This window comes from Sapajus apella, unplaced genomic scaffold (genome assembly GCF_009761245.1).
Source record: "Sapajus apella isolate SASKATOON/1434 unplaced genomic scaffold, GSC_monkey_1.0 scaffold100, whole genome shotgun sequence".
Lineage (NCBI taxonomy): Eukaryota > Metazoa > Chordata > Mammalia > Primates > Cebidae > Sapajus > Sapajus apella.
Window position 1 is genome coordinate 547,663 of NW_022437040.1, and position 14,058 is coordinate 561,720.

Sequence of the window (14,058 nt, forward strand, 5' to 3'; positions counted from 1 at the left end):
ACACACACACACACACACACACACACACACACACACACACACACACACACACACATAATGTAATACAGAAAAATTACATCTGAATTGTTTATGTGCTCACTCTAAGTAGGACACAGTATCAATCACCCAATAAGCATTGTAACATCAGGTGGTGTTTGGGATAAATAACCTCTTGGGTTTCTTCAATCCCACTATCATGCTTTCTATTGTATTTGTGACATTTTATGTTACACAAACTATCTCCAAATCCCCAATAACTCATTTGTAAAGATACTGTCATTAGTTTAATGTTCTTTTGGTTTATACATATTGCTGAAGACAAATTTCTTAATTCAAAAACTGGGTATTTAACTTAAGCTCCACAGGGGATTTATGTCTGTTGAGTGATATATCTATTCACTCATCCACTCAAGAATACTCATGAGCAGCTCTTAGAGGAGAGAGGGCTGAGTCTGACAGCCACCAGGCTACGCCCTCCTGGAACACTGAAGAGTCAAAGAGTAGGGAGTATCCAGGAAGGTGAGGGCAGAGGTAGGGAAGGAAGGAAGGGGCTCTGGGGAACATGGAAGAGAGGTGCCCCTCTCACATTTGGGGAAGCTGAGAAAGCTTCTCTTAGGAAGAAACCTCCATCACCCATCCACCATGATCACTGTGTAACACCGGTGCAGATTCATGGCAAGAACAGAGAGGCCATATAAACTTTCCTTCACTGGTGGAAAAAATACTCCAAACCGTAATACTTTAAATATGCACGAAGATGAGACCTGATGATCACTATAAATGCAAGGTATCCTTTACAGAGCCTGACAGCTACACCTTGAAGACTCAGAATACTCCAAATGATGGCCGAGAGTGGCCTGTCCAGCATTTGATTTCCTAGCCTGTGTGGACTTAGTGTGCTCAATTTTACACATTGAGGATTCGAGAAATGGATAATTTGGGAGGCTCAGAGCACATACAGATTGCCTTTAAATTAGCCATCTGCTCCTCGGCACCTTGTAAGGTGATCCAAGATACCTTGAGTTTTCAAATGAGCACGAAGAGTGCGCAGGCACTGGCATCCTGACCTGCGGCTGGTGCAGCACAGGCACATCCACCCTAATAAAAGGTGACAGGGCACGCTGTCCACCCCGGACGCCACGCTCGGTAGCAGCCTTGGGACCCAGTGACCTGCTCTGCATAATTCAGCTGTGGGAGTGGGAAAGCCTGAGGCCTCCTCTAAGGAAAGCCCCTAATTTCGATCCCGGTGGGTCCATAGTGTTAGAAGAAAAGCAAATCTCCCATGGGCTGAAAGTGTGACAAATCTTATCATTTATTTTAGAGCTTGCAATCAGGAGGTTTTCTCTTTTAAAACACAAAACATCCCCTGAATATTTTACTTATCTCTCTCTAGTTCCTTTCATAGAATTAAAAGTAAATTAACCATTCAATGTGATTCTTAGCTCCAAGGCCAGCTTCCCAAACTGTGTAAGTAAAGATGCTGCTGAATGATTTAGCTATTTATCATTTCAAGTTATATTATTTCTAATAATCCAGAAGGTATGTCACAACAAAACCATGTGGCAGTGCCAACGGATTTAAAGCCCAACGAAGATTTCAGAAGTATTTTTATTGCAGGCCAAGGAAGGCTGTCAGCTGATGAGTTTCCAGGGCCCTCTGGCCACAACGGCTGGGCTGCCAATCACATAACACACCCAGGGAGAAGCCCCCTTGAAAGTTTTTCCAGATTCATTCAAAGTGAAACAAACAAAAAAAAACAAAAACAAAAAACCAAAAACCCCAAGGATACATATTAAAAAACAAACACACACACACACAAACAGAAATGTGGAAAAAAGGAATTTTCATGGTGACAAAAAAGCAAGCTTCATTGTGCACATGAAGGTTTCACCGCACTGAATCAGGGTGTCCTTGATTAAAACAAACCATGCTTGGTTCTAATATGCCAAAAACCCGTTCTTCTCCTTGTCCTCTTCCCCCACCTTTTTGGAATCAAACAAGGAAAAGGCTCTCTGACCGTTCCTCATGGCAGGTTAATGGGCACCTGTGTTCTGATTTATTGCGCCTGCTGCCTTCCCTGGCCCTGTGTTAGGTAGGGAAATCAGCACGGAAGGTGGCTCGGCAGGAGTGACCTTTCGCTAATCACTGCACCTCAGTTACTACTGGCACAGCTCATTAGAAGAAGGAATCCTTCAACGAGCTGGCTTTCAAACACAGTCACACTTTGATTTTTTCGAGAACAAAGATTATACTTTCACATAAAAGCTTCTGATGCACAGTTCTGTCAACTGGGGCACTACAGTAAAAAAGGCGCCCTGTTAATTGTCTGTCATTATCAAGGGGCTGCAAACTGCATCAAAGATAGGCCTGCAATCCCGGCTTTCATTATGGAGGTCAGAACATCTTTACTGACTATTATTCAGATTTTAGAGGAGAGTCAATCATTTGGCTGCTCTGGATATAGGAATCTGGCTGGAAAGCCCCCAGTAATCAATCTTATTTATAAAAACAACAAATGACTAGAAAGTCATTTGTTGATCCAGTCATATGTTGATATAGATGCCAAGCAGGATTTCTCATCCCCTTCATTCTACAGCTGTCATGCATAGGGAAGGTGGGAGGTAACCTAAGAGGTAGCAGAGACAGTTGAGAGCAGGAGGTTCCAATGTTAACACCTAAGACAGAAAGCTAACAAGTTTGATGATCACTCTTGGTTCTCTTCCCCCGCTGCTTCTCTTTGCCCTGAGAACCAACCCCAAATTCTGACAATGGCATAGTCAAAGGAGAGGTGTGCTTCCTGACTTACCTGCCATTTGTTGAATGCCACTGAACGCACCCAGGTTGCTGGAGGAGGTGGCCTGCTGCAGGAGCTGCGGATGAACGCACAAGTGCAAAGTCAGGGCAAGGTGGAGAAGGTGAGAGCAAAGTAACTTCCTCATTAAATTGGGGAAAAATTCAGTTTACTTTGCATTTACAGAGTTGGTTGCTCCTGCCTACTGATGGGCTGAAGGTCCCAGAGCTGGGGCTGTAAATCCATATTCATGTCTAATCTCTATTCAGAAACACAGACACTGGGGAAACTCACTAACACTGCTGCCTTAAAACAATTAATCAATTTACTCTTTTTAACAACCAGGTGTTAAATCTATTGAAACCAACATAGCATGACTAATTATTTCTCTCTGTAGTCTAGCAGTTACCATAACTCATCTCTGTCAATCAGGGTCCATTCCCTCCCTCTCTTCTACTTTCCAGCACTGTTCAGCTTTCTTCACCCTTCATCAGAAGCACATGGAATCACTGACTCTGGTGCCAACATAAAGATCATCATGGTAACTACTAACATGAATGCGTCTATTCACAGCCGTACAGCTGCAGCCCCCACTGTATGACCACGCAAATGGGCAGCCGTTTTAAAAGTCTTCACTGCAGAGAGAAACATACAGCTTGTCAAAACTGAGAATTGTCTGGTGCTATATACGTTGAAGTCACGCATTGTGAATGTCAATCTTCAAAAAAATTAAACTACTTGTGAGAAAGTCTGTTTTCCACTAGTGCTTTCAGGGATCCATTTTTCCTGCCATGCAGAATGAATGGCTGCCACGAGAGAAAGGCCTGGAGCCCCCGGAGTGCAGCTGCACTTGTCCAACGCAGCTGAACTGCAGGTTAACTGAGGTGAAATACGGAGCGCTGGGCTCTGCTTACTGCTATTCTTTTTAGTAAGGTAGATCAATACAAAAACATACAGCTGTCTCCTGTATTCAACTGTACATGGATACCAGAAGCACAGATTTGTCACATTTATTGTCGAAATACTGTTGTCATACTATGTGCTAGGAGGAACAAGATAACATTCACTATTTTAGAAATAGCTTTCAGAGCCAGGTGTGGTGGCTCCCATCTGTAATCCCAGCACTTTGGCAGGACAAGGCAGGTGGATCACTGGAGGTTAGGAGTTCAAGACCAGTCTGGACAAGATGGCAAAACCCCCATCTCTACTAAAATTAGCTGGGTGTGGTGGTACATGCCTGTAATCCCAGCTTTTCAGAAGGCTGAGGCATGAGAAGTTGTTTGAGCCTGGAAGACGAAGGCTGCACTGAGCAGAAGTGGTGCCCCTGCACTCCAACCTGGGTGCCAGAGCAAGACTTCGTCTCGGGGGGGGGGGGGGGGGGGGGGTGGAAAAAAAAGCTTTCAGAATTTATTTGGGGCTCTGTGAAACAATCTAGAACACTGTTCCTCTGGGGAAGTCCAGGTCTTTCCAGTTTGATATGAAAAACTCTACACATGGATATGACTCAAAAATAGATCTCAAGTGAGGTAAAAGTGCCAAGCAGTGTAGAATTATCAGTGGCAGATTCCAGCAGTCCCCAACTTTTTTGGCACCAGGGACCAGTTTTGTGGAAGACAGTTTTTCTACAGACAGGGGTTGCGGGAAGGTTTAGAGATGAAACTGTTCTACCTTAGGTCATCGGGCATTAGATTCTGACAAGGAGCAAGCAACCCAGATCCCTCGCCATGCGCAGTCTACAGCAGGTTCGTGCTCCTACAAGCATCTCCTGCTGCTGCTGATCTGACAGGAGGTGGGGCTTGGGCAGTAATGCTCACTCGCCTCCCCTTCCCTCCTGCTGTACAGCCCTGTTCCTAGCAGGCCATGGATGGGTACTAGAACCCGGCCCAGGGGTTGGGAACCCTCGGCTGATTCAACCTAAGCCTCAGGCACAATATTATGGGACTTCACACTAACAGGTACTAAAACCAAACAAAGTCTGTGTTCACTCATCCCTCTGATTCCTTGCCCACACACATACTCTTATATACACAGAAAGAGGAAGAGAGTGAGGAAGACACAGTGGGAAAAGCTAGGGACTGTCCATTGTAGTAGCAAGGCCTTATTTGGTTAGATTTGTTGTGTTTGCATTCTCTTAGGCTTATCAACTCCAACTTCCTCCTCATATTCAGTGTTTTTAAATTTTTAAAATTAAGCTAGCTGTGAAGATACTTTGAGGAGTTAACAACAGCTATGGAGGTAAGTGGAAACACCAGAGTGTCATTAAACCACCACCCAGTATTATTGCCATGGATAACCAACCTCTGGTGAGCCAGGGTCAGAACCTATCACTCAAGGCAACTGAGGGCTCCTTCAGAGAAAGGGCTTTTCAACTGAAAGGGAGTAGAACAAACATGGCCAAGAAAGAATCACCCACAGCAGAGGGAAATGCAGTGACAGCATTTAACAACATGTTTCTATAAAGGAGGCCGAGATTTACTGTCCTTCATGTACAGAAGTAATTTGCAGATATGGTCCCCAAAACATGTGCCTGAGACTTCTGTGAGCTGTGGGGCATAGGAGATGTGCTAGAAGACAAGAGTGTTCACGTGTCTCAATTTTCAGAAATGGTGGATGGGAAGCCGGACTCTTAGAGAGTATGGGAAGGTGCGTATGATGTCAGCCTCGGACAAAAATTCTGGTGCATATAATTAAACCAAGTGTCTGTGCACAACTGAACAGCTCACATTTGTGGGAAAAAAAATCACAGTCAAGCTAGGCTTATTTTTTTAAAGCAATTTTTAGACTGATAAGAAAACAATGGCAGAGCAAATATAGATTTCAGCAAGACAGCTGACAAAATCTCTCATGGTATCTTCATGAAAAGGTATAGAAATGGAGTGAAAGTGATGGCAAGCTGAGCCAATGCTTTTGCTAAGAGCACAGAGGAAGACAGGAAAAGGATGTTTCTCATTCATTAATCAAATATATATTGAAGAGCTATTATGTACCAGACCCCACTGGGCACTGAGGGTGGGGCAGCTAAAAAGATGAAAGTGACCCACAGCAGCACCCAGAGTCCTCAAAGAGGCCGTATGGCCAGCTGGCAGGACATGCAGGGCTGAAGTCTCATGGGCCACAAGAAGCTGGTTGATTCTGGGTTAAGTTACTTAGCTTCTTTGAGTCTCCCTTTCCTCATCTGCCCCATAAGCAGGATAATCTCACCTTCCAACGTAATAGGGAAGATCATTTGACAAAACAGCACAGCTTCTGCTACAAAGTAAGCTAATGGGTGATAGGATCCCAAGAGGGATAGTTAAAATGTAAAATGACAGAATTAGGACCCAAGACCTGTGGGGTGTATACACACACCCTCAGAGGCTGGAATCAAAGGCCCAAACCCACAATATGAAAATATATTCATACATGTGAAGTCTAGCACTTATGTTCCAAAGCAGAAAAATGGGGTAGAAGAGCATGATTCAGCAGGAATTATAGTAAAGATAAAATCTTTAGAGTACTGGCTGCCTTCCAGCCCACATCTGCCCTGGTTACTACAAATCCCAGTCTCAAGCTCCAGTCAGAGGCCCTAAGTCCACACTAGGGGTTACTACTGCGTTCTGTTCAGATCTTGCTGGGGGGAGTGTCTTAACTTCTGGTCACTGTATTTCAATAAAGATACCGACAAAGTGAAACAAGGAACATGAAGAAATCATGATCAACCAGAAAGCTCAAATTCAGATACCATGAGATGTAAGGAATGGCTGAAGGAACTGCATCTGCTGGGCTTGAAATAGAATAGAATTTTGTTGGTTTCAAATAAACAAAGTAAGAAACACCGACCTGACATGGATGAACCCAGCAGCCTCCCTATCTTTAATCATCAGCGGCATGTCTTCTGATTCAGGGTGTTGGGGTGCCTTTCAAACACTGGTTAGAAGTTTAGCCTGTGGGACTTTGCCCAGTCTACATCAGGCAGGAATCCAATTATTCCTGTTCTTAATTGAATCAATTTAACTTGGAAAAATATCCTGCATAAATGCTGATTTCAGTAATTCCCCAAGACTGAAAATGTAATGAAAAAGAATGCCTCAGCGTAGGGAGGGAAAAAGTCAGTTTGCAGAGTTTCAGCGGGTGAGGACCTTGCCGGCACTGCCCAACACTTACCGCCAGATACTGCGGGGTGAGTCCGCCCAGCCCCGTCAGGTTCCCCCAGGTGGCAGTGTTGAGCTGCTGCATCTGCTGAGCGAGCTGCTGCTGGAGGCGCCTTTGCTCTTTGTCCTTCTGAGTGTCAGCAAACTTCACCACGATAGGTGAAGAGCAGCCCTGTGGTCAGACACATTGGAAAGTGGAGAGGGGGTTACAGGCTGGCGGAATCCACTCACGACACTCAGCACCGGAGCTACCTTTCTGCACTAGCCTGGAGCACATGGAATGGGCTGAAATGGTTTAAAATGGTTTGATATTCCTCCTTCTTCTCTGAATAGTACCATCAACAGAAAAATCCAGACATTGCCAGTGGTTTCTTTGAGGGATCTGGTGATGGGTAAAGTCACCAGCTTTCTTGCTCTGATTAGTAACGGCCTCTCCTCTCTTCCTGTGTCTTCCTTCAACCTTGCAGGACCTCCTTACAGACACTAGACCTTACCGAGGTTCCTTAATGGAGCTTCATGGTTTTGTCGTCTTAAAGACAGACTTGGCTTTGTGTGTCTGCCCATGTTCATTGGTGGACAGAGGACAAAGGGGAGAATTTGTAATGGGAATGGCCATATCTCTCATTCATTCATCTTTTTACTCTTTCCAATTTTCAGTTATGTACCTGTGAACTTTGTGATTGTGAAAATCCTATTGACCCAGCAATAATAGGGAGAAGGGCTTCATTTTAGCTCTGTGGATGAGGGCAGGAGATATCCAGAGAAGACAGGCATTCTCCAGAGTAACCGTTCAGGTTTTCAGAGAGGCCTCTTCCCTCAGCACACCTGTGCTACCCGTCATCCCGGGAGCTGGTGCAAACTCAAAAACCAGAAGCACGTTCTAGCCAAAGGAGATAGACTGTGAATGGCAGACAGAGGAGTCATGGGCTTCTTTCCCTAATGAACCTCCCCATTCTAGCAGCTTCTTTCAGTTTTGATTTCCTTTAAAAGGCAAGGAGTAGGTGGTAGTGAGAAAGAAATGGCCAAAGGTCACAGAATTCACTTTTGAGCTAGATAAAATCATCAGGGAAGATAATAGCCTGACACCTCAAGCGCGAAGACCTCCTTTCCAAAGCACCTTTCCAACACTCGCCACTTGCTAAATAACTCAGCAGCAGTCTCCCCTCCTTCCCTAGCCTCTTCTCCTCCTTCGTGTGGCTTGCCTACACATTTCATCACAGTTAAAGCTGTTCAGTTTTGCTGAGGTATAAAGAAGTAATTCTACCCAAGTGATTAAAAGAAAAACTTTTATTGAAGCTCAGCATGATAATAGACCTCTCTCTCTCTCCTCTCAGAATGTTATATTCCTATTTAAATGAGTTTCTCTGTTCCACTCCCTTTGGGTCATGTTTCTTTTTTCTGGAAAACAAACGCATTTTTTTCCCTTATCACCTTGGGTAGTTACTGGGGATGCAGTTCTGAATATACGAGGATATCATGTCTGCTAATAAAAAATCGTGAGAAAAATGAGATGAGTATTTCAGTGTTCAGCTTCCAGCCTATTGGTCTTCAGCTCTGGTAGGCAGAGTTATGGTACAGACTGTTAAATGTTAGTAAACTGCACAAAAATCCTATTTCCATCATTTAAAAAAATCTGTAATTCATTTTTCTGTATCTGCTCCATGTTTCAGTACTTTATCACTTTAAAGAGAGCAATATACTTTTAAGATTATGTAGAGAAGGGGTTTTGCATGGAAGAGGGTTGTTATTGTCCCATCAAATTTGTTCCGTAACAAATTATAGCATTTCTCCTAATAGAACATCTTCCTTAAAGACTAAAAAATGATATAAAAGTAGAAAATTAGGCCTATGATTATAGCTTAAAAATGATTTACTTAAACCATGAAAAATAGGGAAGAGAGAGAATAAAGGCAAGTGGAGAAATAGAAGGCACAATATAAAATTGTAAGACCTTGTTCTTTCAACATTCACATCATTGTGAATTAAGTAATACATCTTGTTTAAAGACGTATGCCAGAATCCTGGAAATAATGTAATTAGTTAAAAAATAAACAATGTTAGTCCAACAATTATGACTGTGTAATACATATCCATTTAAATGTCAATTAAAAGAAAAAACTAAAAAAGAAATTTAAGTGTCAGAGGGTCCCTCTGTGTAAGCATGGATGTCCAGTTTTAAAAACAAGTATACCGAATTTGGTTTTTAAGTAACACAGACATTAATAATAATAAAAGATGAAGGGCTTAAGAACAAACATGCCCCAGTGCTCTAACAAACTCTTTCCATTATGGGAGCCTACTGTTTCTCAGCCTCGCTCATGCCCAGTTCTGCTTTATGATCCCGAGTACTCCTTCTACGGGAACACAGGGAACGTGATCTCCCACGGGTTCTCCATGGCTCCGTGAGCATTACTGGGGGGCTCCACGGGAAGCAATGGGGATGGCAACGTTTCTAACAGAGGTGAAAGAATTGAAGTTAAAAAAATTTATCTCAGGTGAGGCCAATTTGGGTACGAATCACTAAATTACAAGAAATAAAAATAAGAATGACTGCATATATGGAAGATAAAGACTTTTTTTTTTTTTTGCCCCGATAGCATTTCCATTTTAATCTTCAAACTGAATTGAAGATTAAAATGTGGCTGGAAATCAGGCTAATCCACAGGAATGGAACAGCCTCAGTAAGAGAAAGAGGGAAGCAAAACACCATCACATGTGTAACTGCATGTCAGACAAAATTAGCTTCCTAGACATTCCAAATCCTGCTCATTATCTCCTATCGTGCCCGATTTTCACCTGAGTTTGCCTTCAGGTAGGGGATTGTGAGTGTCTTAAAAATGCATTGCACTGAAAGGAAAACACATTGATTATATAAGATATGTTAGGAATATCAAAGTCAAGATGAATGTTTGAAAAAGACAATAGGCTTTGCAATGCTGGTATCACAAGTCAGAAAAGTACAGTCAACACTGAATGACAATGCCATGCACACTCCTTCCCCCCTTTGCACCCACCTTTCGATTCACTATAAAAAAAGTTGCCCACAAAACATGACGCATACTGATCACTTGGCTCCCAGCATGCTTTGGGAGATGCAGCATTGCAAAAAACAAACAAAAACAAACAAACAAAAAATAAAACCCCAACAAAACAGGGGTAAAACAGAAGCTCAATCAAGAAAAAAGTTTTCTGCATATTAAATAAAATTGAAAATATATTTTTTCAAAATATAAAAACATAGCTTCAGATAACACCACAAGGCCACCTCCAGAAAAGATCACCCATACACAAAGATACAGTATACATAATACAGCAGAACATGCACTCCCAAATGATTCTATCAGACAATACAGAAGTAACGGCATATCACTCTTGGAATGCTTTTGTGCAAAATTCTGAAAGGCCATGACCCAAATCACAGACTAAAAGTATAGAGCCATCTAGCTATGTTTGTGGGTGTACAGCCACACCCGGGTAGTCACCTTCCCCTAAAGCCATGATCTCTCATGAGGAGACCACATTTGAGCCTTTATTATGTTTCTTCATTATTGCTCATTTTTTAGGAAGGAGACAAATCCTATTTTCCAAATTTGCATTTACACTGTTAAATGCAGTGGGAGAAATAATAACTTTCTCCAACATTCTTCATGTAAAAACACAATGCTGCTTGACTAGAATAAAGGTAACTTGACCGTGTACGAAAGAAAGAACCCTGGGACTCAGCACAGGGCAAGCAGCAATTTGGGGTGGGGGCTGTTACTGTTTCATCCACACTGACCCCAGGGTGGGGAACGTATTTGATCCTGTAGGTCTAGAATGACACTTTGCTTAAAGTGCTCACAATTTTACACCTCAGGACCTGTGCCACTGCAATAAAAGGCTCAAAAGAAATAACTGGAGAGCAAGTGGAAGGTTTTACTAAATGCATTTCAAGTCATTAGGGGGAAAATGCCGAGGGGGGGAGGGAGAGAGAGAGAGAGAGAGAGAGAATGAGAATGAATGAATAAAAACTGAGATGGTGAAAGTTTACATCTGTGATTGTCATGTGAACAATCCACACAGGAGAGAATTGCTTTACCATTCCCCATCATTTGCACAAAGAAAACAAAGAAAGGGCAGATGATACAGTACCTCCATGGTCTGAGACTGATGCATGGCTTTGATTGCATTCTGTGCCATTGCCCTTGTAGAAAATGTGACAAACGCACAGCCTGTGGGAAACAAGGGGACAGGGAGCAGGAAAGACAAAAAACAACAAGACAAAAGGGTTGGACGCTTGTTAAACCAACACAGTCTACGAGAACTGCCACAAGACGACACTGTTCTCAGTAGTACATAAAAATAAACAACTTCTCTCTTTGGTTTTATCTTATTTTGCTTTTTATTCACAGTGCTGACTTGCTAATCTGACCAAAGCAGAAAGACGTATTTATTTATTAGTTTATTTTTTAAATGGAAACTAGGGGAGGAAGTTGGGTACTGTTTTTAGCCACAGGGTTTGAAATCGGCAAGATCTAGTTTGCATTTTCTAAAATAAAAAGTTGCTATTTTCCATTTTCTCCTTGACTGATGATCTTTACTGAAGGCATCCACACATGAGGGCTTTGCATTTTAAATTTTATCATTGATTTTTAAAGGGACAAATAAGAAAATCCTCACACCAAGAGCAAATTAGCAAATAAATTTCAAGAGCTCAAAATGTCAGCAAATAAATGTATCTAATACCTTCTGAGTAGTTTAAAAAATATATATGTATAAATTGTTGCTATGCAAATACAAACATATATATCAAATCTGTTACAAACTATTTAGTAATTACTAATTATTAATAAAAACAAATGCTGTACTACTCCGAGAATATTCAATCCTGCTATAAAGTAAAATGTAAAAAAACAAGTGCACTGGCATTTATCTGCATAAAATCTTCATGACTTTTGAGACTTGTGAATTTCTGAAACATATCAAAAATTTGACCTCAAGTCTAACATACACAAGACAATGTACATTTCTCTGAATATCTACCGGGAGACCAGTGAAACTTTCCATGCCTATTTTTTCTTGTGCTGTAAAATGACTAGACTCTGTAGTGCCTGTTCCTGCTCCTTGTACCAGCGCTGGCCACCATGCAGGTCACTGTTCCAACTACACGGCTCATTGCCCTTTTCACTAATAAAAACACTGCCTTCTCAAATTTACATTTTATTCATCACGTACCCTTGGGCTTCTTAGAGAAAAAGACTGTGAAATTAATGCAGATTCAGGCTGATATTTTAATAAAACCGCAGCACACTAAAAGGTTAGCTAAAGCAACACAGACTTATTTCACTTATGATCTCTAATGACTTTAAAAGTGCATTGATTTTCAGCTTCTTTAGCCTTGCACATTTTGAACTTAGGTATCAGAGAATAATTTAGTGTTCCACTCAATTTCCTCAAAACATTGCTATTACTACTTAAAAGATCTCCAAATGAAGCAAATCTAAACACTGAGAGGCTGAAGCCTATTGTCATTTCAGAGTGAATGCATGAAAAGCAGAATTCTGGCATCAACAATGCGAGATTGTTGCCCCTGTGGCCAATAAGCAAAACAGAACATTCTGCATTCCAATGACCAGCAGATTGTTTGGTTTATGTAAATCAATTTGTAAGCCATAAAATATATTTTCTTCTTTTTGCTCTGCACGAGTACCTGGTGAGATTATCAAGTCAATACTGTCGTAGCACCTTTTAATCAAACAGCAGTAAGAGAAAGCAATGCTTGCCGGTTACCCCCAAAGCACAACGACATCCAGTCATGAAAATAAGTCAATGCATTTTTTTTGCATCATGCTATAATTTTTAATATACAAAAAACTCTCAGTACATGAGAAACTCATCTTACATTCGCCTCTTGGCTAAGCTGGCTTGAAGAAGCCTGAATGACGTCCAGCTCACGGTCAATGCTGAGCTGTCTCATGTGGTTTTCCGACAGCACAGCAGCTGATGAAGCTTACTATTTGAACACACTACCTGTACTAAGACTGACTGCAGCTTCTGTCATCCATAAAAACAATTTAGTGGCCTTCTATAAGGCAGCTAGATGATATAAGTGTGGGACAGAGGACAGGACCTCCACTGGCTTCCATACTGATGCTGAGCTCTGAGATGATCCAGTCCAAATGTGCCATCTGTTTCCAAGTAACATCTCTTCAGAAGCATTTTCATCATCTCTGGCATTATTAACAGAGGAATTAACACTAAAAGATTTTTATTTTTCCACTTCTTATCTTGAAACTACAATGGAGGAAAAAGCAAATCATCTACTGGAGATAGATTTGAAACCAAGCAGAGCCTGGACTAATTCTGCTTTTAATAGTTAAAAAGATTGCTGCATTCACTTCACTGGTTTTTCTTATCCAGCACCATGTGCCAAACTGACAGTTTCCAAATGGAGGTTAAAAATGTGTAAGAAACATATAAAATGTCAACAAAAATCAATAAGGCACAGTTTATGCATTTGCCACAATTTCATATAAGCAGATCTTTTTAAAGTAACTTAGTGAGAAAGATACAGCAATTATCAGGCCTCAGAAGAAAAGCATTACCAATAGAACAATAAAATCCTGTTCCTAGAAACTCAAATCACTGCCCTTTCCTCTAACAAATCTGCAATTAAAAGCCTGACTAAAAATACAAAAAATCAGCTGGGCATGGTGGCGCATGCCTGTAATCCCAGCTACTCAGGAGGCTGAGGCAGGAGAATTGCCTGAACCCAGGAGGCGGAGGTTGCGGTGAGCCGAGATCGCGCCACTGCACTCCAGCCTGTGCAACAAGAGCGAAAACTCCGTCTTAAAAAAAAAAAAAAAAAAAAAAAGCCTGACTGATACTTCTAATTATGCAATCCTTACCCCACCCAAAAAATGATCTGACACATCGGAGGACTTCTTTAACCTTTTAATTCTATTGGCAGTGGTGCAGTAAGAGAAACTGTCTCCTTAGGGGCTTCTGTCAAGTTCTGCACTGTGTGCTGTGTTCAATTACTTGAGAAAAAAATTACGGTGTCATTTATAAAGTAGGAGTGCATGTTGAAAAATGTCACTTTCGGTGTCACTCTGGATGAAGTCAAGCAACTTCAGAGTCAAATGTTTCCTGCAATGG

The 14,058-nt window shown here is 41.7% G+C and overlaps 1 protein-coding gene across 41 annotated transcripts in view; it reads right to left on the reverse strand.

Moving 5' to 3' along the window:
* The window catches only part of CELF2 (CUGBP Elav-like family member 2), a 641,808-nt gene that overhangs the window by 56,776 nt on the left and 570,974 nt on the right, over nt 1-14,058 (reverse strand). For 38 of the 41 annotated variants that reach the window (XM_032258128.1, XM_032258094.1, XM_032258095.1 and 35 more), the window contains 3 exons: nt 11,053-11,132; nt 6,935-7,093; nt 2,807-2,870 (listed from right to left, as the gene is read on the reverse strand). In XM_032258128.1, the coding sequence (XP_032114019.1) occupies nt 2,807-2,870; nt 6,935-7,093; nt 11,053-11,132 (303 nt within the window). The remainder of the gene's footprint in view (nt 1-2,806; nt 2,871-6,934; nt 7,094-11,052; nt 11,133-14,058) is intronic. The other 3 variants (XM_032258129.1, XM_032258130.1, XM_032258131.1) reach the window with 1 other exon arrangement.